Below are 22,267 nucleotides of genomic sequence, written 5' to 3'. Positions count from 1 at the left end.
CTGCCTCAGTTGTTTATTAGGATGGAGCCCAAATGATACACCATTGGCTCCATCTTCTTTTTAAGACTCTATTAATTGATATCAATAAATTTATATTTTTAAAAATTTAATTAAATAATTATTTAACTATTCGAAAGTTTTTATTTCAGGCTTTTTTTAGAGTTATGTTAGTAAGCTTCAAGCAATAATTCAATGATAGGTACAGTAGATTAATACGCATCGGTGAGTAGAAGAGCATACCTTAAATTCAAGTCAAATTGACAATGTTGAAGATCGAAGAAAAAAATTGTTTAGATTTTAGTTAGCCGCGGAGCAAAAAAAATTTTGAGGGGGGCCGGAACAAAGTTGTATATTTTTATGATAGCAAAAGTGAAATCTTATAATTTTAATAGATTATATCTTTATAATATTTAAATGATTAAATTAATTTTTCTCATTCTTGAAGAGTTAAAGTGTAATTTTATTATATACTAATTTAAATTTTTAAAGTTTTAAAATTATAAAAAATTAAAGATAAAAATTTTTATTTTAGAGAGGTGGGAACACCTGCAACTTTGAATTAGTGAAGATAATACATAGAGGAAAAAACATAATATAATAACGGTTTTACCAATCTAATCAACCTGCTAAAAATTTTATCGTATCTTTTTACCACTGGAGTCCGTGTTTTGCTGGGAAACTGTCTGAATTTAAACAGTTGAAAAAGTACTTGAGTAATAACACGTGTGCTTTTAAGTCAAGTTCAAAATTCCGTAACCAAATCAATCTCTTCGTATGTCTACTTAATGTATATTTATTCATCCTAAATCTTTAGTATAATTACAAACAACCATTTTACATTTCTTACAAACTGATCCTTTGTCCAAATATATCAACAAAAAAGAAGAATCTACAACTATTCAAACGGCTGCCTATTTTACCAGTGTGAACATAATAAAAAAAAAAGTTTATTTTTTTGTTCTTTGCTTTGTTGGGTTGGAATTTCATAAAGATTCGATTTCATACTATCATAAGTTGTCATCTTAATGTCACATACATTAGTAACAGATCAAATGTTGACGTAATGATCAGGATGTTTATCGTTTTAAATATAATTTAAATGCGAATCGTGTTAATTACGTTATTATTAAGACTTTATCCTCTTTTAATTAATTCTAATTATGTAAAGTAATATTAGGGATTGTGATTGTTTATATTATATTGAAATTAAGTATTAAAGATTACGATTATGATTTTGGTATTATATTATACTAATTATGATAGTTGACTATACATGATTTTTATTCTTGAAGTAGGAATCTTCCAAAAAATTTCCCAAAAAAATAAATGGATTATTTATGTTAGAAAATTAAAAGCATCTCCAAAATGTATTCTCACTTCACCTAACATATATGTATATAGTTACACATTAAAGAAGATATTTTGTTCAAAAAAAAGATTCTGGTCTGCATAGCCGACGGTAGGTTTTCCGATGGCTGCCGAACAGATAGCTTATACAGTAAAAGAATTCGCCCCAGCAGTACCGGGATGGCTAAACAAAGGAGACAATGCATGGCAAATGACGGCATCGACATTAGTGGGGATTCAAAGCATGCCTGGTCTTGTCATCCTCTACGCTAGTATTGTTAAAAAGAAATGGGCCGTCAATTCCGCCTTCATGGCGCTTTACGCCTTTGCTGCAGTCCTCATTTGTTGGGTGCTTTTATGTTATCGTATGGCCTTTGGTGATGAACTCCTCCCTTTTTGGGGTAAAGGTGCTCCGGCTTTAGGACAAAAGTACCTTCTTGGCCGAGCCAAGGTACCGGAGAGTAAGCACAGAGGCTACAATGATGTAGATGATATCACCGAGCCTTTATATCCCATGGCTACCCTTGTGTATTTCCAATTCACTTTTGCTGCTATTACTCTTATTTTGCTCGCTGGTTCAGTCCTTGGCCGTATGAATATTAGGGCCTGGATGGCTTTTGTGCCCCTATGGCTTATATTTTCCTACACTGTTGGAGCTTTTAGTCTTTGGGGTGGCGGCTTTCTTTATCATTGGGGTGTCATTGATTACTCCGGTGGATATGTTATTCACCTCTCCTCCGGGATCGCCGGTCTCACCGCCGCATACTGGGTAACATAACATAAACTACACAATCCTTTGCTTATTTGTGTATATAGATATAAATATCAAGTTCCATAACTTTCTTACAAAACATGACACAGGTTGGACCAAGGCTAAAATGTGACAGAGAAAGGTTTCCACCAAACAATGTTTTGCTAATGCTTGCTGGTGCTGGCTTGCTATGGATGGGATGGTCAGGTTTCAATGGCGGTGCACCATATGCTGCAAATATTGACGCTTCAATAGCAGTACTAAACACAAACGTCTGTGCAGCAACAAGCCTTCTTATCTGGACATCTCTTGATGTTGTGTTCTTTAGAAAACCTTCCGTGGTCGGAGCTGTTCAAGGAATGATGACAGGCCTTGCTTGCATCACCCCAGGAGCAGGTTCATAATTTAACCCTAAACTCTATACTCTAAATCTGATTCAAAAGCTTAAAAACCGTAATGTTTTCATTCCAGGTTTGGTGCAATCATGGGCTGCTATTGTCATGGGGATGCTTTCAGGCAGTATTCCATGGGTATCTATGATGGTCCTCCACAAGAAATGTAGCCTGCTACAAAAGGTAGGCGGCCGTACAACTTTGATCCTCATCTTTGTTTCTTTGGGTTAAATTACATTTTAGGGTCTGAACTTGCAGCTATCCTCACATCTGGGTCTAATCTTTTTTTTTTCAGGCCTGAATTTGAGAACAATAGTAAAATTCAGGGTCTAACTTAGACATAGAAAAATATTCATACCCGATGTGAAAATAATTACCAAAATTAAAGTCTCACATAATGATTTAACCTTTTTCCTGTGTTGACTAATTTGATGGCTTAGGCTGATAACTTTGAATGTTCCAATCACTTTTTCTACATGAAATTCAATACAAAGTTTGACCCCTGAAAAAATCTAGAAAGATTAGGTAAGTCGTATTAAAGCACTAGTGGTAAAATGTCTAAAGTCATTGAATTTAGGAATCCACCCAACCCCTCACATTGGCGACCATTCCTGGACCTACCATGGCCTCAACTTGCAAACCTTGGTGCTTCATTAAATATATATCATATACAACCAAAACTATGGTCCCTTGTATCTCGTGTAGGATTTTATTAGAATATTGTTTGTTGCATCCATTTTCTATATCATATTAAAGGTTTCTAATCATCCTTTTTTGTCGTCTTCCATGAGAAATGAGATTTAATTTTGAACCACAGTGTTCAAGGCCTCCAAGTTTGATTGGGTTAATTTAAATATTAAATTTTGATTAATTTTGGGTTTTCAACCTTTAATTTTTGTTTAACTTATTTTGTGCTGCTTATTCTAAGTTGAAATAAATATGGATTATAATTATTTTGGGTTTAGTTTATTTCGAGTTTAGATCAATTAGGATTCGAATTAGATAAATTTAAGTTAAACTTTTGCAATCAAATTAAAATGAGTCGAGTTTAAATTTAGATTGATTGGATTGAATTTTCATATTCAAATGAAAATTGACAAGTCCAAGTATTTTCACTTACACAATCAATGCTTTGCACCCTTCGAAATTAATTTATTCGGGGTTTTTGTCTTTTAAGGTTATGATTGTCTTGTGTTTAATTCATTTTGAGCACAAGTCATTTGGGTTTAGAGTTAGTTTTTATACCTTGTTATTATGGGTCCATATAATTTTTATTAGTTATGATCACTTAAAGTTTTGGTCATTTTGAGTTACTGATTTAGATCGTTTTGAGTTTAGGTTAATTCGAGTTTGAGATTGTTAACTTTTTATGATTAAATTAGATAAAATTTACTTTAAATTTAAATTGATCGGATTGAATTTTTAAATTTAATTGATCGGATTAAATTTTTAAATTTACGTCAAAATTGACAAATTAAGGGTAATTTCACAGTGCAATCAATGCCTGGTTATTTTCTAAGATACTATTACTGGCCATTTTCATGTCTTGAAGTTTGAACTTAGGCTATGAAGTGCTTGTATGTCACCACAGGTAGATGATGCTCTTGGTGTATTTCACACACACGCAGTGGCTGGCCTGTTGGGCGGCCTCCTCACCGGGCTATTAGCAGAGCCTGACCTATGCAAGCTAATACTACCATTCGACACAAGGGGTGCATTTTATGGTGGCAATGGAGGAGTACAATTCTTGAAGCAAATAGTTGCAGCCTTGTTCGTCATTACTTGGAATGTAGTCTCTACATCAATAATCCTTCTGTTTATAAGGCTGTTTATACCATTACGAATGCCCGATAACCAGCTCGAGATCGGTGACGATGCTGCCCATGGAGAAGAAGCATATGCTCTTTGGGGTGATGGTGAAAAATATGACCCAACAGAACATGGTTGGCACACCTCTCAGTTCTCAGAAGTGGCAGCACCTTCACCTTATGTCAATGGTGCAAGAGGAGTAACCATTAATCTTTAGGTGCAGTCAATTAAACATTTCCTGTAAATATGATTTTATAGGTAGAGGTCTTCAACTCTTTGCTTATTGAATTTTGAGAAATGGAGATTATCATTTCCAATGCTTTGAATTAAGCCTCAATGTATTTTTGATATCCGAGTTTGATATTATTTTTTAATATATTACTTGTAATTTTTTTGTCTAATTTGACACATGTATTTGGTAAAAATTATATATTTTGAGTATTTAAAAGTAAACATTGTTGACTTTTCAGTATTTTATTTAGGTTTAAGGTGATTTAATAAAAATTAATTGTTAATATTATTATATTTAGATTTATCGTAATTTTGTTGATAAAATAAATTTATTGTTAATAATGAACTTATTTAATTTTGTATTTAATTTATCAAATATAATCGAATCACATTTAATTCAGATTTTAAAGAATTTGATAAAAATTAATTGCTATTATTATTAATTAATTGTGAATCCTCGTCAAATCAACTCTAAAATCTAAATTAAACACAAAAATATTAAAATTATTAATTAAAAAATAACACAAGTACCACATTATAAAAATATTAAACTATCACAAGTAGCCAAACTATGGATTAACTATTATGGCTTGAATTAATGTACCCCGAAAAGGAAATCGATTCTATTTTTCATCTTCGAATCATTTCAGATTTGAATTATTTTAAATTTTAAAATCAAACACATAAAATTAATAAACTATTTTTTTTTTCACAATATTTTTCTGAAAACATTTTTCAACTGCAACAATGGCAAAACTATCAGTAAAGGAAGGAATAGTACGGCACTATTACATTACAAGACTAAGCAGTTTTAAGTATTTTATATTATATCCCAAGCAATAATAATCTGGACATTCAGTTGTCCTTTCAAGGAAAGTAAAAAAATCCTCTCAACTTGAAAACTAAAATAAATGCCGCACCAAAAACCATTACATAATAACCCTGCATGCTGCATATATCATGTTCTGCAGTTAAGTTTTTATAGGCCAAAGAATGGAGCAGATAGTAACTAATCAAACTTTTCCCACTCCTCTGTAACTGTTGTCGACGATGACATAGGTTGTGGTGGTGGAGCAGTCGAACTTCCCATTCCAGAGTCAAATGTCTCCCATTTCGTTGTCACCGAGGCAGCTTTGTTACTGTCGTGAAATGGATTGGAATTTCTGGCTTTCATTTTGTCCAGTGTCTCGTGGAAACCTTGGACACGACGTACCTGGCCAAGAAAAAAAAAACAATTTGATACAACAGAGTGGTGCTTGACACATGATCAAACAGGAGATTATATATTTGCCTAATCTAAAAATTTGCATAAAATCCATTCCTCTTTCAACACAAAAGTAAAAGATGATGCTCTGCTAGAATTCGTGCACCAAAATTATGTCTAGATTATGGCCAAGAGAGAACAATAGCAGTCCTATATTTCTCATATAGAGTAGTCATTGGCAGGCATGAAAATGCAATTAGAGACTTATTAGACATATTCCCAATATCGGTAAACGTATCATTGAAGCCCCTATGCTAAGAGTAAGACTGCATTTTGCCCCCTCTACTCAAAAAAGGGCAAATTAGACCTTGTACATTATATTAAAGAGCTAACTGATCCTTCTATTAAAAATTCCATCCATTTTTGTTATTAAAAACTGATTTTTGTACATCAGCATAAGTTACATGCGACATGGCACGTGTCACTGTCTAATTATTCTGTTAGCCATGGAATTTTTAACAGAAAGGACAAATTTGCTCTTTAATCTAATGGATAGGGACTAATTTGCCCAATTTTTTAGTAGGGGAAGCAAAATTCAATCTAACTCCTAGTACAACACCCTCCATTATACTTTTACCTCCCAATAACCAAATAATAGGAAAGGATACAAGTCACAAAACATTCACAAGACCTAAACATTCTTTCGTAATAGCCAATATCTCTAAATGGCCATCAGATTTCAAAATCCTTTCCGGCAATATGCAGCATAAGGACACAAACAACTTAGATTAAATGATATAAACACACATCGATACTCATCCATGAGGACTATAGTTTACTAATCTCAGAAACTCAGTTTAAGTTCTTTAGCCATCAGTTAAATATATGTATACTGAAAAGATGAAATAAGTAAATGAACATTGTGTTAGCAACTTCAATGCTTACAACACCAACCTCAGCCTTCCGTTGTAACTTAGCTTCTCCTTCAGCTTCGATCCCATCCAATTTCAGCAACTCTCTCATGAGTAACTCTGCCGATACATCAAATTCCTCAGCTGCGATCTTTGTCCCACTGTTCACAGCCACTTCTATTGCAGCCACCTTTCCAAATAAACAATAAAAAGAAAAATCAAATTAAATCTCAATTGAGTATAGTAAGCTTCGACGTCTATACAAAATCAACACAACAAGCATACAAACTCACTCTTTCAGAGAGCTTGTCAACTTCATTTCTGACTCGAGCAACCGCAGCAAAAGCCTTTGACATCTCTTCAGTTTCCCTGATCTCTTCAACCTTACTTTCTTTTCTAGCTATTGATTCTTCAACCTTCTCTTCAATATTCGCCATTTCCTCGACCTTTTTCACTTTGCTTGTTGGATTTTCTAAAACCAAAATCTTGGATTTATCCTTCATACCAGCAGAGCTCAAATGCACATTATCTTCTTTCTCTTTACCCCTAAATAATACCCTTTGTTTATCAGGTTCCAAACCCGTTTTTTCAGCAATTTGTTTCTTCAATTCCCCTATAATTACCCCATGAAAACAACACATATCACTTTCAATCAACATAATAATTTACAGTTCATAACAGTGATATATCAAGCAGCACAACAATCCATTTCAGAACATAATAAATGAAATAAAAATAGAATAATACCAGAAGAAATTTTACAACTGGAAGATCCAAGACCCATATGAAAGGCATAAACAAAAAGAAGATAAAACACCTAATAATCCTTCATTCATTTTCGCTTCTTCCTTTACTCATCATCCTTTAACGACGAAAATAGCTCCAATTAACGCCCACAGTAACAATTTACCACGACGCGCATGCATGGAACCAATAATTACCCAAAAAAGTTTAGGCGGTAAAGAAAGGTACAAAGGACAAGAAATTACCGACAGTGGAATGGGAGGGGGCAAAGAGTTGATGCTGGGCCGAACCATAAGCGACGTCGATCTTGATCATGGGCCCGGAAGAAGAAGTAGCTGCAGTTTCGTGATTGTGATGAAGATTATTATCATCACCATCTCCGCGGACCAGTATGCCCCCTGGCATGGCCTCACCTTTCCCAATGGGTTTTTTTTGAGGTTGCAAAGATTATTGGGTACTGATTTACACACACAGAGCAAAATGAAATAAGAATACGTAGATATGTTTTTGCTCTCCGTTTGGGAAAAGGGATTTCAGAGTTTCAGTTCGGCTGGGATTGAAGTAACGTGTTTATGCTGTAGCTCTAAATTCTTCTTTAATATAATCTGGCCCAGTTTTTCCCTTTCTAAAATATTTAAGGCTTAGGAGCCTTCTAATTTTTCAAAAATAAATAATAATTAATTAAGTCCAACATCGAGATAGCAAATTCATCAATTAACCTCTTTGATTACCCATTTCTATTGTTAAGTATTATTATTATATTAAGGTGACCATTAACTATCACTAAGTTGACTATTATAAAAGCTTATAATCGTTAATAGGATTTCCACATCCTCAACAGAGGCGGATTTAAGGTGTTAGCAGTGGTTTGTTCCCTAAAATATAAAATTATTATTTAAATTTTTAATTTTTAAAAATTTTAATTTAATAAAAATAAAATTATACTTAAACATCTAAAATTATAAAAATTCGATTACTCACTGAACCTTCAATATATATCCTGATTGTCAAAGGATTGTTCATTCATAAAACTCACTGAACCTTCAAGAGAGCAAATAGAAAACCTTTATTTAAGCAACCCCTTTAAATATATATCCCTACTCTTTGTGTGATTACTAACCTTATAATTCTAAAATATAAAAAAAAAAAAGAAAAAAAAAGCTATTATACATTTATATTACTTCTTTTTGGATCTACCACTTGGAAGAAATTTCCATGTATACCGAATAAATCCGAATTGTACTAATTTAAGAAAAAGGTGGAGGGGTAAATATCATATTTACTCTCACGTAGGATTAATGGATTATTGATTGAATTATAGACAATAGTTCCTTATGAATTGTGAGCCACAAAATCGCAAACAATGTTGTATTGGTGCAGGCAGGCAAGGGCCATGGATACTGAATTAGCATCAGATTATTGTCTCATTGCCAACCTTTGCTGCATTCTTCCCACATGATTCTTCCATACACTACCATCTGAGCTGTAATTGAATCCGAGAAGTAAAACTATTCCAATCAAGCAATCTTATTTTCACTCAGATGCTTCTTACCTAATGCACAACAATATTGCATTATCACAGTGCAAGTGAACAAATTTCGTTGGCATCGAAAAAAGGCCAATGAACCTAGGCTTAGCGTCTTCCACTGAATTTCCGAGTCAGGGCTTAGGTAAGGAAGCCTAGCAGCTCAATTGAATTAGGCGCAAGAAGCTTCAGTTACGCCGCTTGACCTAGTCATCGCAGGGGCTCAGCGCTTAGTTGAAAGACACTGTGCCTCAAAAGAGATCTGAGCCCAGCCCTAGAAGGAGGATTGCTTCTATCACCAGTAGGCGAACAGAGCTTTCAGGCATCGGGATCATAGTGTAACCTATGACTAAGCTCCGTGACTAGCTCCATTGTCATCATCTATTCACCACCAAGATGAACTCGGCTCCAGTATGTTATCATATATGACGGGAGGATATTCAGTAGCACAGACACAGTAATCATACAAGAGTTAATATCATATCATATCATGTCATAAGAAAAGGTTTAGGAATAAACAGAGCTTTCAGACATCAGGATCATGGTGTAACCTAAAACTAAGGTCTGTGACTACCTTCGTTGACATCATCTATTCACCACCAAGATGAACTCTGTTCCAATACACTATATAAATGACAGTGGAGGATATTTAGTAGCACAGAGTAATAATACAAGAGTTAATACCATATCATAATATAAGGTTTAGGAATAAAGAGAGCTTTTATCCATGGCGGAACCTACCTGACCACACCTGGAACAGGTCCTGTCTGAATAACCAATCCACATTCAATCATTCAAAAATTGGTAAATGTCCACAGACCTCCACATACATTTAAAACCCCCCTTTCTTTAAGAGGGAGAAGGATTGCACCATTAGCACACACAAAACGGAAGATGTAAGAAATATGTTACCCTTGCAAGTAATTTTACGCTAGCATACCTGACAAGACTTTGCAAATTGAAGAGATAAAGAGATTCCTTATCACAGGCAAATGGGCAAGACCCTGCAACTTTGCATATATTAATTTGTTCCAAGCAAATACAGAAAGCAGCTCTTAAACTTTCATTTTAGAGTTGTTCAAGCAAGAAAACCCAATCTCAAAAACAAAACTATCACTCTCTGTGCATAATGTTCTCTTCCTACTAACAATTGTTTGAATCTTCATTTGAGGGTTATCGGTCCAGATCTTTGACATCCAATGAGACAAAGAGAAAGGAAAAGATAAAACAGAAAAAGTATTGTATTAAAATAAAAAATTTCCCAAATCCTCTGTCTATGGCCATGTTTATGTCTGAATACCATAATCATAGCTAAGGAACAAGGAACACTTAAACCATCTTCAATTATGATAACTAGAAGTTCACTAAAATGAAAATCTCATAAACCATTTCAAAATTCCTTTATCATATAGTTATAATTCCTGTCTATTTGTACTGTCTGCACTATTCGAATGAGAATTTTCAATGGAAGTTATTATCATATCTTTTTCATCGTTTATGGAAAATTCAATATCCATTATGCTTCAGAAGCTTCTTTTAATCTCCCACCTCAACAACCAAAAAGTAGGAGGAAGAACTATGACCAGATACAAAAAAAGATTAAGACGGAAAAAGATCAACGATGAACAAAATAAAAAGAGTCTGCTTCAAATCCTAAATGAAACATAATTTCCATAGAGTATCAAGGTGTCAAAATAATGGAAAATACAGAAGACCAGGTGATAACTAATATCATGCTAGCATGCAGCTGATACGAGGCATTCAGCAGGGATAAAACAGGTTGCCTCTTCCATATTAACATGAATTAACTAAAGACTCTCACGATCACAAGCTTAGTTCATAATGGCCATTAGACTCATTACTGATAAGATGTTCCTATAGCTGATAAGTGATAAGGAATCAACTTACAGCAATTCTCTGATACTATCATCCAAATACCAAAATTTGTACCATATAACCATTTTCACTTTTCCAGTTCCATTAAATTTGAAGGAGAGGAGAATAGAAGGTTAAACCAAATTCTAGATCAAATCACATTAGGGGCAGTACAACAACATAAGTACAAGGGGAAAAAGGCCTCAAATGATTAAATTTCAGCCTATTCCTCTTCCTCATACTCACTACTGTTATAATTCCATAAGAAATGTAACTCTCCATCTACCAACCTATAATTTTAACTATCAAAATCCAATAATCCTCAAATAATTTAAATACCAATGTAAGGAAAAAGAATCAGACATACAAATCAAGCTACAGATTACTTTGCTCCTTCAATTATGATGACTAGGAATTCACTAAAATGAAAACAACATAATCCATTTCCCAATTCCTTGACCATAGTTGTATTTCCTGTCTCTTTGTAATGTTTGCATTATTCAAATGAGAATTTTCAACAAAATTTATTGTAATTATCTTAGTTTTCTCATCATTCACAGAAAAAAAAAAAAATCTTCCATGATTCACAAACTTCTTTTAATACCCACCTCAACATCAAAAAGTAGGAAGAACCATGTTCAGATACAAAACAGATCATGAGGGGGAAACATCACTGAACGTTATCAACAATAAACTAAACAAAAAGAATCTGCTTCACAACCGAAGTGAATCATAATTTCCATAGAATTATCCGAAGGTACAAAAAACCAGGAGAAAACTAAAACTGTGCCAGAAAGCAGCTGATACGAGGCATTTAGCAGGGATAAAACAGGTTGCCTGTTCCACATTAATGTGGACAAACTAAACACACTCACACTCACAATCATAAGTATAGTTCATAATGGTCATTGGACTCAAAACCAATAAAAATGTCCCATAGCTGACAAGGAATCAACTTAACAGCAATTATCTAATACCATCATCAAAATACCAAAATTCGCACCATATAATCAGTTTCACTTTGCCAGTTCCAAATACAATTTGAATGAGAATAAAAGCTTTTAAATCAAATTCTCGATCGAATCATAAATAATGTAAATTGCGAGGATGTATTATTCAAGCTAAAAATGACAAAGAAAACAATCACCATTGGTGACAGTACAACAACATAATTAAAAGGGGTAAAGAAAAAAAGGCTCAAATGATCCAATTTCATCCTCTTCCTCATCCTCATAATCACTATCTTGTTATAGTTCCATCAAAAATGTAATTATCTCATCTATCTATTCAATTCCAACCTATAAGTTTAACTACCCAAATTGAGTAGTCCTCAAATAATTTAAATTCCACTATAAGAAAAAAAAATCGTACCAATCAAGCTACAGATTCCTTAGCTCCTTCCAGCCCATCCTCAATCATCTTCTTGTTCTTCTCAATTGCAGCAGCAACCTCTTGAGGCATATACTTCTCATCATGCTTAGCAAGAACTTCAGTCGCCGAAAAGTAACAATCACCGCTCCTTGCTTTCGACGAAACGCCCCTTGTAGAAACGTCCCTTTTAATCTCTTCCGTGAACGGCTTAACGAATCCTTCAACCACAACGGAATGTCCTTCTCTAAACAAATCAGGTAGCGAACCTTCGTACCTAACCAGAATATCAGTTATCAAATCGGTAATGACGAACTCCATTTCTTTAGAAGAACTGGGTTGAACCACGCTTCCTTCGAGAACAAGACCACCGAGCCTGAACTTTGTTTTCGATGGGTTTTTCGTGTATTTCTCGAGGGCGTCGGTTGGGGTAACGTAAAAGACTAATTGGTCTTGAAAATTGTTGAGGACTAAAACTACAAAACCCGCGACGCAACTGAAGGTTAATGCGTAAGTCCAGAGGCGGCGGGTCTGGAGCTGGCGAGCTCGGGCCCCGATGTCGACTTTTTTGGGTCGGGTCGGGATCCGCCGGGTGGAAGTGGAGAGGAAACGGAGGGTTGGAGACATGAAGTAATGGTGAGTAGTAGAGATGGGAAGGGGCGCGGGGTGAGAGATCGACGTTGGAGATCTGAGGGTGGAGAGAGTTGAGCAGTTGCGGAGGAGATGGGATCTGAGACGGAGAGCGGCGAGCCTAGTGGCCATTGGTACTCCCTTTTGCTTTTCTCGGGAAAATGATGGAAAATTCTGCGGAGAAATAGTCTCCCTTTTGGTTTCCTCGAGAAAAAAGAGAAGGAAAATTCTGGCGGCAGTTTGGGTTTTGTTAGCTTTGATGGCGTGGTAAGTACGGGTGACTATTCCTTTTTGGTTAAAATCTGCGACAAGTCCCTTTAATCTTACATATTTAAAATTTAGTCTTTATTTTTATTTCTAATAATTTAGTCCCTTTATTTGTCTTTTTTTTAATTAAGTTCATTTACGTTTCAGATTTCAAATTTTAGGTCAAATTATTATTTAATAACATTATTAAAATAGCAATATTCTTCTTCTTTTTAATTTGATAGTGTCACATTTTAAAATAAATACTCACTTAGTAGTTATATAATAAAAATATGATATTGTAATTAACAGAAATTTAACAAAAGAGTTATAATGGCGTTAATAATTGAACTTGTATTTTAAATCCGAAAATTAAAGAACCTAAATTTCTTGAAATAAAAGTAAAAAGACTAAATTTTAAATATATAAAAAGTACAAGGACCTAGGACGTATTAAAAAATAGCCATCCTAAATTTCATTGACACTCTTTTTCTTTACGCACACGTACTTATAATTTAATTTGTATACTTTAAATATATTCCACAGATAAATTTGAATTAATATTTAATATCTAAATTGACAGATAAATTGACAATAGGATTTAATTAATCAAAATCGAAAATAATGTCTAGAAAGCAAGGCAAGATGGGGACTGCTTAACCAAATTTGTTTTTTTGGTGAATCACAAGAGGAAGGCAAAACCCTAACAGTCATGTGATTAATACAATTCGAATCCAGACCACATCTAGAGCGATAAACACCTTAATTATCAAATCAACATATAAGGTTGAAAGACTTAATCAGTCTAAGCACAAGAAATAAAGAAAAATGCATATTTTCCACTCGGATTAATCACATTAATGTCTGCATGATAAGGCGCAAAATCAGCCTAACATATGAAACCTCCCATGTTTGGAGGCAATTAAAGCAAAATACATTATAAAAAGAAAAAGAAAATACAAAAATGTAATAGCTTATACGTGTTTTAAACTTTAGACAAATAACTTGATTTGGGGTTAAAACATGGTGGTCATTTGTGCTTCCCCTATCACGTGTCCTTCAATGTCCTCAAGCAACTTCTCCTTCGTCACCTACATTAAACCACCAAATCATATTCTTAATGAAATTAATTGTCACTTTATATATAAATGGGTTTATTGCAATTGAGTCCTTTGAAATATCAGTATTCTGTCAATTATGTTCTTTTGTTAGTTTAATCATGAGTTTAACTTATCTTATTCAAGATGGCAATCAGGTGGGGCAGGGCAATTTTTTACCACTCTCACCCTGACCCGATATGCTTCTAACATAATCCAAGTCAACTCAAAAATAAATATTAATTTATCTGTCTCAGAAAAAAATAAAAGATATACTTCCGACTCAATATACCAGAATTAAAATTTTCCATAAGAACCTGGCTCCAACGATATTCCACCCATTAAGTTAACGAAAAGACTAATTTGTTGATAACGTGAGGATTGCATGTGTGCATGGATAAGATTTAGAGCTTACTTTGTTACCATGTTTCAACTGCTCATCCAAAGCAAATAGCCTGAATTGGAAACGATGGCCATGAGAGGGCAACTTAGGTCCTCGCCAACCAGGGACTTTATAATCATTATGACCTTCTTTGAGAGAAGCATAATCACCACCGACTTCCTCTTCTTTCCCAGAGAACCCTTCAGGGAGACCTTTCAACTTCGGCGGCATATTAGCCACCACCCAACATGTCCATGGCTTGATCGGGTCACTAGGGTCCGGTGCATCGATATCTTCCACAACCAAGGCCATTGACTGAGTCCCATCCGGCACATTGTACCATTCTAGTGGGGGAGAAAGATTCTTTTTTGCACCTTGACCTTCGTCGGTGTATTTTCGTGGTAATTTTCCTTCGTGGTTTATGGATGGGGATACTAGCCTGAACTGATCTTGAGCTTGCTCACTAGCCATGGCTTAGACAAAATATAAATAAAAATAAATGTTTTGTTTTTTTGAATCTAATTTTGATTGGAATTTGTTGTTTGATTGTGGCTTTTTTTTCCGAGGAAGATTGTTTATATATAGGGAGGATACTGGAAGGGAATAGCATGTGGTGCGACAATTTTCATGCTGGCGAGAGAAAATGCGAGAAGCAAGGTGTGGAGACACATGGAGACTAGAGAGATATGGATCGCTCTAATGAGTCTCATCAAATTGGCTAATTTGTTTACGAGGGTTTTTTGGTCTTAATAAAATTTGATCCATGCCCAATAGTTTTCAATGGATGGAAAGCATTAACTAATAATAAGTATTGGGTATAGCCCGTATAGGGGCGAATTTAATGGATAAATAAAGGCTTTAGCACCCTTAAATGAAAGAGAAAAAAATCTTTTAGTCCCTTACTAAATATTATAAATAAAAGTTATTATGTGGTAAAATTATATTTTGATCTCTCAAAATAAAAAAAATATCTATTTAATCCTTTCAAAAGTGATGAAATCATAAATTAATATAAGATAAAATTACTCTTTAATCTCGTAAAAATTATAATTTAATTATGTTCTCTAAATTTTTTTGGATTAACCTTTGATTGAGTATAGTAGTAAAATATGTTGCATTCTCAAGAAGAGAACTTAGATTTGAACCCTAAAACTGACATATCATAAAAAATGGATGCCTTTTGTTGTAATAGATTGATCATAACGTAGGTCCAAATAAATATTTATGATGAGTTATCAACTCTTATTTAAACAAAATTTAATTCCATTAATTTGTACTCAAATTCATCATAAAAATAATAATCCAAATCTAAATTGTTTTGATTTTAAATGAACCAAAACATAAAATTGACTTTAAATCTAAAATAATTTGAACCATAAATAATTCAAGCAAGTAAATTAAAATGACACTTGTTAAGGATCAATCAGTTCTTTTAGGAAAAGTCTTTAAAGTGTCGTCTATGGAACAATTTATCGGACCCCAACAATCGAATGCATTGTCCCTATTTTAAGATTTTGTCTCTCATACTCTACTGAGAGCTAGTGTGCCATGACTTAAAAAATATAAAATTACTAAAAGCTTACTGACGTTAAGCGTAGTTCATTAAGAGCTAGTTTGGCAATACTTTTAAAAAGTGCTTTTAAAAAGTACTTTTGAAAATTTTGATTTAAAATTTGAGGTTTAGCATTGCTGTCAAAAAGTACTTTTGAGAAATAAAATATCTATTTTAGACATGTTATTATCAAGTAACAAATATATATTTAAATAATATTTAAATTAGTTAATATTATTATATTTTAGTAAGAATATAAAAAATTATTATAACTTCTTGTTAATATTTTAATATATAAAATATAAATTTTAAATATTTTTAAGCAATGAATATTAATTATTTATAAAATTTAATTAGAATATATAAACTATATTTTAAATATTTAAATATAACTATTAAATATTTGTAATTAGTATATTAAAAATATTTTTTATTTTTAATTAATGATTTTAACATATCGTAATTAGATACCAAGAAAAAAAGAAAAGTACTATCTTATTGGAGGGTGAAAAAGTAATTAAGCATTAAAAATATTTTTGGGAGACGAAATGAAGTTTTAAAAAGTTAAAAATTTCAGTAAAAAGTAACTTGTTTCGCACAACTTTTCTTCTAGAATAACTTTTGGAGGCAGAAGTGCAATGCAGAACTGGCCTAACTGCTAACTGCTATGGACTATCATACAAATGGCTCCATCGGTGACCATTAGAACAAAGAAAAGGCTCAAACCAAAAGCAACGTTGCCATGGCTGCCGATTAAGGAACAAATTAACGATTTTTAGGAGGGAACAGGCAAAGGGAGGCAACGAACGAGGACAAGCAGGGATAGATTTAAAAGTATCCTCACATATTGGTTTCGAAAATTCTGATATCTATTGTGCATAAATTCTAGAGCTTGTTTTTATCCTTTATGAGCCTTTAGATGTTCGATGTAATTCCTGAATGAAAATTATTCATAGTTTGCATTTGCTTACGAGGGAAGTTGAGCAGCGGGCAGAGTAGGACCTCTGACCGAGTATATTAAGAGTTGAAAATTGCTTTCAATTATTTACTGAGGATCCGAATTTAAATGTTCATTTTTCGTTACCCCTTTCCATGGTGGATTCCTTCTTTATCTATGCACAAAAAAATGAAGGATCTAAGGAGAAAATGAACAAGAAGTGGAAGTAGAAAGCGATAGATATGGTGAATCATAGCAGGTACAACATAGGTCATGAATTACCTTCTTCATGGTGTTATTGTCAAGTTTGGAGCAAAACACACAGTATCTCCCGCAAAATTCTTCCGTGGTTTCCTTGCTTTCTTCGTCTTCGTCTTCTTCATCATCGTCATCAATTTCTGTCTTGTCTTCCTCAGGATTTTCATCTGCCTCAACCTTCAAGTCACTAGGACGTGTGTAAGTGAGACCCACCTTTGGAAGGATGATCTCAAGGATTTTATCAACGTTGCCATCAACCCATTTACTTGCTGTCTTCCAAAGTAGTAAGGGTACAGCAAATGCTGCTGCTCCTGCACCAAATCCCACCCCCAGGAATATGAACAGCCAATCTAATCCATCCACTGATTGTAATTCCGGCACTGTATGTGTTGTAGGTCGAAATACATTTGCACACTTTACAGTTAGAGGAGCCCCACACAATCCAGGGTTGTTCTCAAATGAAGCTTTTGAAAACGTTTGAAGCTGGGTGCCAGTTGGGATCTGTCCAAATAGCTTATTGTTCGAGATATTAAGAAATGAAAGGAAATTGAGGTTTACAAGCAGCAATGGAATCCCACCACTCAAGTAATTACTTGAGAGGTCCAAGGACTCAAGCTGTTGCAGGTTCCCTAAAAATGATGGCATTGACCCTGTGAAAGCATTATGTGAAAAGTTTAGGCCATAAAGTTCTTTGAATGTTCCAATGACTTCTGGTATTCGCCCTTCAAAGTTGTTACAAGAAATGTCAATGGTGGTGAACACGGTTAGGATCTTCACCAGCTCCAACTCTAAACCTTTGATGGTAACTGTTATTGCATCTTGATAGTGATTTGGATAGAATTCAAGAAACTGAAACTCAAGATGTTTGACCTTTGACTGGTCTTCATTCTCAGGAACCTGCATACCCTTCCAGGTCGCCAAACATTTTTGATGCAGTTTACCGCTAAAATTATTGGATGCTAAGTCAACAATCTGAAGCATTGGCCAGCCAATATTGTTCTTGTGACAATGAATACTGCCATTGAATTTGTTAGATCGTAAAACAAGGATACGCAACTTAGATATATTCTTCAAATGGCATGGGAAGCTGCCACTGATCTGATTGTTGCCAATGTTTACAACCTCCAGCTTTTTGCAATTCCGCAGTGATTCTGGAACCTTTCCTTCCAATCGGTTCTGATTGAGATCTAGAGTTTGCAACTTACAACTTTCTGGAAAAGTGTCAGAAATGATGCCACTGAGATTGTTTCCCCTTAGATTCAGTACTCCAAGAGATGCACTCATTCGAGTCAGGCATTTAGGAATTGGCCCACTCAAGTAATTATCAGACATATCAAGTACTCTGAGATATAAGCTACTGCATATCGACTTGGGAATACTCCCCTTGAAGTTATTGCCCGAGACAGAGAAGAAATAAGCAAACTGGAGGAAGTCACCGATCTGAGCTGGTAAAACAGAGTTAAAATTGTTGTTTGAGTAATCCAAATAGGTGGCACTTGATGGAAGAATTTCAATTTTCCCTTGCAATCGATTGCCATGCAGGTCCAAAACATTGAGACTAGAATTTATATTCTCCAAAGATCTTTCAAATTTTACAAGGAAGTTTTTAGAAAGATTTAGGTATCTAAGGCTTCTCACTTTCCAAATCCAATTCGGTATTTTCCCTTGAATCTGGTTGTTTGAAAGGTCTAGATAGGATAATCTAGACTGATATGTCAAAAAATCAGGGAACTCCGTTAAGTTGCAAGATATCAACTTCAATGTGGTGATGTTAGGGAAAGAAAGTGAGGAAACATTAGTATCAGTGGCATCAATAGACAAACTGTTATATGAGAGATCAAGAGAGGAAAGATTCTTCAGGTTCTGAAGGGCCCTCATCGGAATCAAACCACTGAACTTGTTTGAAGAAAGTGATAGGAACTTCAGTCCACGGAGTTCAAACACAGACATTGGGAATTGCCCTTGTAACTTGTTGCTACTAAGATCAAAGGTGTCAAGCAAAGAAGAGGCCCTACAATGAAGGTCACCAAGGTTACCCTTGAATTGGTTCTGAGAAAGGAAAAGTCTTCGCAGTGATGGAATGCAAAACAAATTTGGGGGAATGGTTCCACTTAACATGTTGTTTTGTAAGTCAATACTTACTAGTTTAGAAAGGCCGGACCAGTTGGTGGAATCAATTGTGCCCTTTAACTGATTATGAGCAAGGCTTAGTTGTGTAAGATTTCTGGATGATGAGAATGGTGGTATTGGACCAGAAAAATGGTTAAAGGAAAAATCCAGATACACAAGTTGGGTAAGGTTCTTCATTGTTTTGGGTATGGCTCCACTGAAATTGCAACCCACAAGCTCTATTCTTGTCAATTGCTCAAGATTACCGATAGATTCTGGTACTTGCCCCCTGAAATTTGTGCCACTAAGTGTGAGAGTTTGAAGAGAAGCATTGAGAGGAAAATTTGGAAATGAACCTTCGAGTAATTTGTTGGTTGACAAATCAAGAATTTGCAATGTACGTATCTGGAAAATATCTTCTGGCACTCTTCCACGCAACCCAGTGGCAGTAAGACGAAGGGAAGTCAAATTTTCAAATTCTGTAAAGAATTGTGGAACTGAAGCCGACAAATTGTTATTGTCCAAGCGAATTACCGAGAGAGATCGGAGACTGGAAAGTGAAGAAAGTATAGGTCCTGAAAGATAACAGTAGGACATGCTCAATTCTTGCAACTCAGTCAGCGGCAATAAAGCCTTGCACCACTCATTCCCCGTAGCTGATATATTTACTCCATCAAGATAGAGAAATCTCAGCCTCTTGAGATTTTGAACAAGCATCTCTAGGTTTGGCTTCTCAAGTTTCAATGATCTTCCAAGAAGTGAAGATACAGATAAATCAAGAGTGACCAACCTTGTCAAGCGTGATATCTCTATTGGAATTTTCCCTTTAAAGCCAGCATTGGACAAGTTAAGATAACTCAAATTCTCCAGCTTATCAAACACAGTAGGAAAAACTGGCTTGAATTTGTTATAAGCCAAATTGAGCCACTGAAGATGTTGAAGACGGAAAAGACTACTTGAATTGTCAATTGAACTTGAAATTGATCTGCTGTTCAAGTCAAGACTGATAACATGACCATCTCCATCGCAATGTACACCATCCCAGAAACAACAATCTGTGCTTTGATTCCATTTCAGTGGCACCAGCTTTCCTGATGAAGTTGGATTGTAGCTGAAGCTGCTTTCAAGTTGACGCAACAACCGACTCTGATCATTTTGACATTGAGCCGAAACCAAAACCACATCAACAATAAGCATAACCAATACAAAAGAATTCAAGAAAAGCAATGAAAAGAGTGACATCCTCATTAGTATCAATAATGAGAGATACCAATACAACAAAGAGTTATGAAGAAGATAGCAATGGCACTAAGTTGAGGAAGGAGCAAGTGCACAACCACGAGTTTTCAGCATAAACCGTTTGAGTGGCAGCCAATTAAAAAACCAACCCTTTTAGTAAAATGTAGAATGAAGGTGGAAACTCTGAAAATGGAGAAGAAGCGAAGAAATGGGGTGGTAGGCAAAAGAAAGAACCGTCAAACCGTGTGTACATAGTTTTAGTTGTAGACTTTGGCTTGTCAGTATCAGCACATGACGCGTTGTTTCGTGGGATTTTCTTTAGCATTTATTTTGTTCAATAGACTTCGGTTGAAGTTTGTAGCTTCTTTTAGCAACTTGGAAAAATCATACCAAGGCTTTGATTGGTGTTGACGCAAAACTGCTGCCCTTCCTTGAATTTAATATAATCAGAACATCCAGACTATTTTTTGAGGTTGATTGAATAGGACCAGATCGGTCGATTGGAAAGAGAACAAATTTGAATATCAGTTTAGAGAAAGGGCCTTGAACTGGTTGGTTCAGAAGTCGGTGCAGACCAATTGTACCGAGCAAAAAATTTGTCGAACCAGATTTTTAATATTTTGTATTTTTATGAATTTTAATGACCTATTTAATCGAACTAGACGAACCAGTAAATGGATCGCTTGATTGGTTTGACCATCAGTCTATTTTTAAAAATTTTACTATTTCTAGTTAATTATAATTAGGGTAAACTATACAAATTGTCATTCAACTATGCCTGTGTTCCTATTTTTTGTCACCCAATTTTAGTCTTTTTTTTTTACTGGTATAATAACACATTTAATCTTTAATACTTACATATTCTATCAATTTGATCCTTAAACTTCTTAATTAAAACATTTAGCTTAGCCCAAGTCTATTAATTATTCAATAAATTAAAGTGACAGATAATCTTAAATTCTTTAATTAATCCTATTTATTGAAACAGGGAAAAGTAAAAAGGTAAGTGTATTTTGTGGAAAAGAAAAAAAAAAGTCAATGTCTTGAGGAAGGTGTAACAATAAATCAAATACAATCATTTTCAAGCTTCACTGATTTTCTCTCATAATGGCGTGAAAGCAACTTAACCAGACTTTTGGACCGTTGTCAGATTGGTCCTTGCTTGCCTTGAATGAAACAACACAATTAGAGAAGAGAACATGTCGTTAATAGTTGCAAGATTATTCTAACTTCAATTACTTAAAATTATTGCAATCAAAGATGTAGACGTTATTGGTATAGAATTCTGCATCTTCCAAAGTGATTGTCAAGCATCTTCCAAAGTGATTGTCACATTATTAGTAACGCTTGTTAAATTAAGTGATAAAGAATTCGATTAAGTGGTAAAGAATTCGATGTCTCTTAAATAAAATTTTAAATTTAAATTTCATAGACAATAAAATTAACTTTTAGAATATTTGCCTTTTGGGTTTAACTGCAATACATGTGAAGCTTGATGTATCATGTTTTGTCCCTCTTTGTCTTCTTTCTTTGACCATAAGCATTTCTTTTCAGTAATTTATCATGAAGAAATTTCCTCCAAGTAACACTACTTTGATTACTAAAAGTTAGTATAATGGTTACTGAAATAGAAGTTTATGACAAATAAATTAACCCAACC

General features: G+C 34.4%; 5 protein-coding genes across 7 annotated transcripts; 1 reads left to right on the top strand and 4 right to left on the bottom strand.

The window, feature by feature from the left end:
- The first annotated feature begins 1,254 nt into the window (after nt 1-1,254).
- On the top strand, nt 1,255-4,752 carry LOC108464779 (ammonium transporter 2). The gene is made up of 4 exons (XM_017765054.2): nt 1,255-2,116; nt 2,209-2,494; nt 2,570-2,673; nt 4,082-4,752. The coding sequence occupies exons 1-4, from the start codon at nt 1,472-1,474 to the stop codon at nt 4,514-4,516; spliced, it is 1,470 nt and encodes a 489-aa protein (XP_017620543.1). The 5' UTR covers nt 1,255-1,471; the 3' UTR covers nt 4,517-4,752.
- Nucleotides 4,753-5,247: 495 nt separating this feature from the next.
- LOC108464004 (BAG family molecular chaperone regulator 4) lies at nt 5,248-8,026 on the bottom strand. Of its 3 annotated transcripts, none has more exons than XM_017764056.2 (4): nt 7,635-8,026; nt 6,939-7,258; nt 6,689-6,835; nt 5,248-5,743 (listed from the first exon to the last, which is right to left on the bottom strand). In XM_017764056.2, exons 1-4 carry the CDS (start codon nt 7,792-7,794, stop codon nt 5,540-5,542), a joined length of 831 nt encoding a protein of 276 aa, XP_017619545.1. In that variant the 5' UTR covers nt 7,795-8,026; the 3' UTR covers nt 5,248-5,539. The 3 variants fall into 3 exon arrangements, with proteins under 3 accessions (XP_017619545.1, XP_017619563.1, XP_017619554.1); XM_017764074.2 differs by lacking the exon at nt 7,635-8,026 and adding an exon at nt 7,463-7,628; XM_017764065.2 differs by lacking the exon at nt 7,635-8,026 and adding an exon at nt 7,393-7,617.
- Nucleotides 8,027-11,848: 3,822 nt separating this feature from the next.
- On the bottom strand, nt 11,849-13,027 carry LOC108462842 (cytochrome c-type biogenesis protein CcmE homolog, mitochondrial). The gene has a single exon (XM_017762750.2). The coding sequence runs from the start codon at nt 12,917-12,919 to the stop codon at nt 12,164-12,166; it is 756 nt and encodes a 251-aa protein (XP_017618239.1). The 5' UTR covers nt 12,920-13,027; the 3' UTR covers nt 11,849-12,163.
- An 825-nt stretch (nt 13,028-13,852) lies between these two features.
- LOC108466343 (uncharacterized) lies at nt 13,853-15,226 on the bottom strand. Its single transcript, XM_017766672.2, has 2 exons — nt 14,546-15,226; nt 13,853-14,124 (listed from the first exon to the last, which is right to left on the bottom strand). Exons 1-2 carry the CDS (start codon nt 14,981-14,983, stop codon nt 14,050-14,052), a joined length of 513 nt encoding a protein of 170 aa, XP_017622161.1. The 5' UTR covers nt 14,984-15,226; the 3' UTR covers nt 13,853-14,049.
- Nucleotides 15,227-17,081: 1,855 nt separating this feature from the next.
- On the bottom strand, nt 17,082-21,015 carry LOC108466464 (receptor-like protein 7). Its single transcript, XM_053025242.1, has 2 exons — nt 17,284-21,015; nt 17,082-17,176 (listed from the first exon to the last, which is right to left on the bottom strand). The coding sequence occupies exons 1-2, from the start codon at nt 20,614-20,616 to the stop codon at nt 17,135-17,137; spliced, it is 3,375 nt and encodes a 1,124-aa protein (XP_052881202.1). The 5' UTR covers nt 20,617-21,015; the 3' UTR covers nt 17,082-17,134.
- Between the last annotated feature and the right edge of the window lie 1,252 nt (nt 21,016-22,267).

This window comes from Gossypium arboreum, chromosome 2 (genome assembly GCF_025698485.1).
Source record: "Gossypium arboreum isolate Shixiya-1 chromosome 2, ASM2569848v2, whole genome shotgun sequence".
Taxonomy (NCBI): domain Eukaryota; kingdom Viridiplantae; phylum Streptophyta; class Magnoliopsida; order Malvales; family Malvaceae; genus Gossypium; species Gossypium arboreum.
The sequence above is the reverse complement of the archived record's forward strand: the minus strand, read 5'-3'. Positions and strand labels throughout refer to the sequence as shown.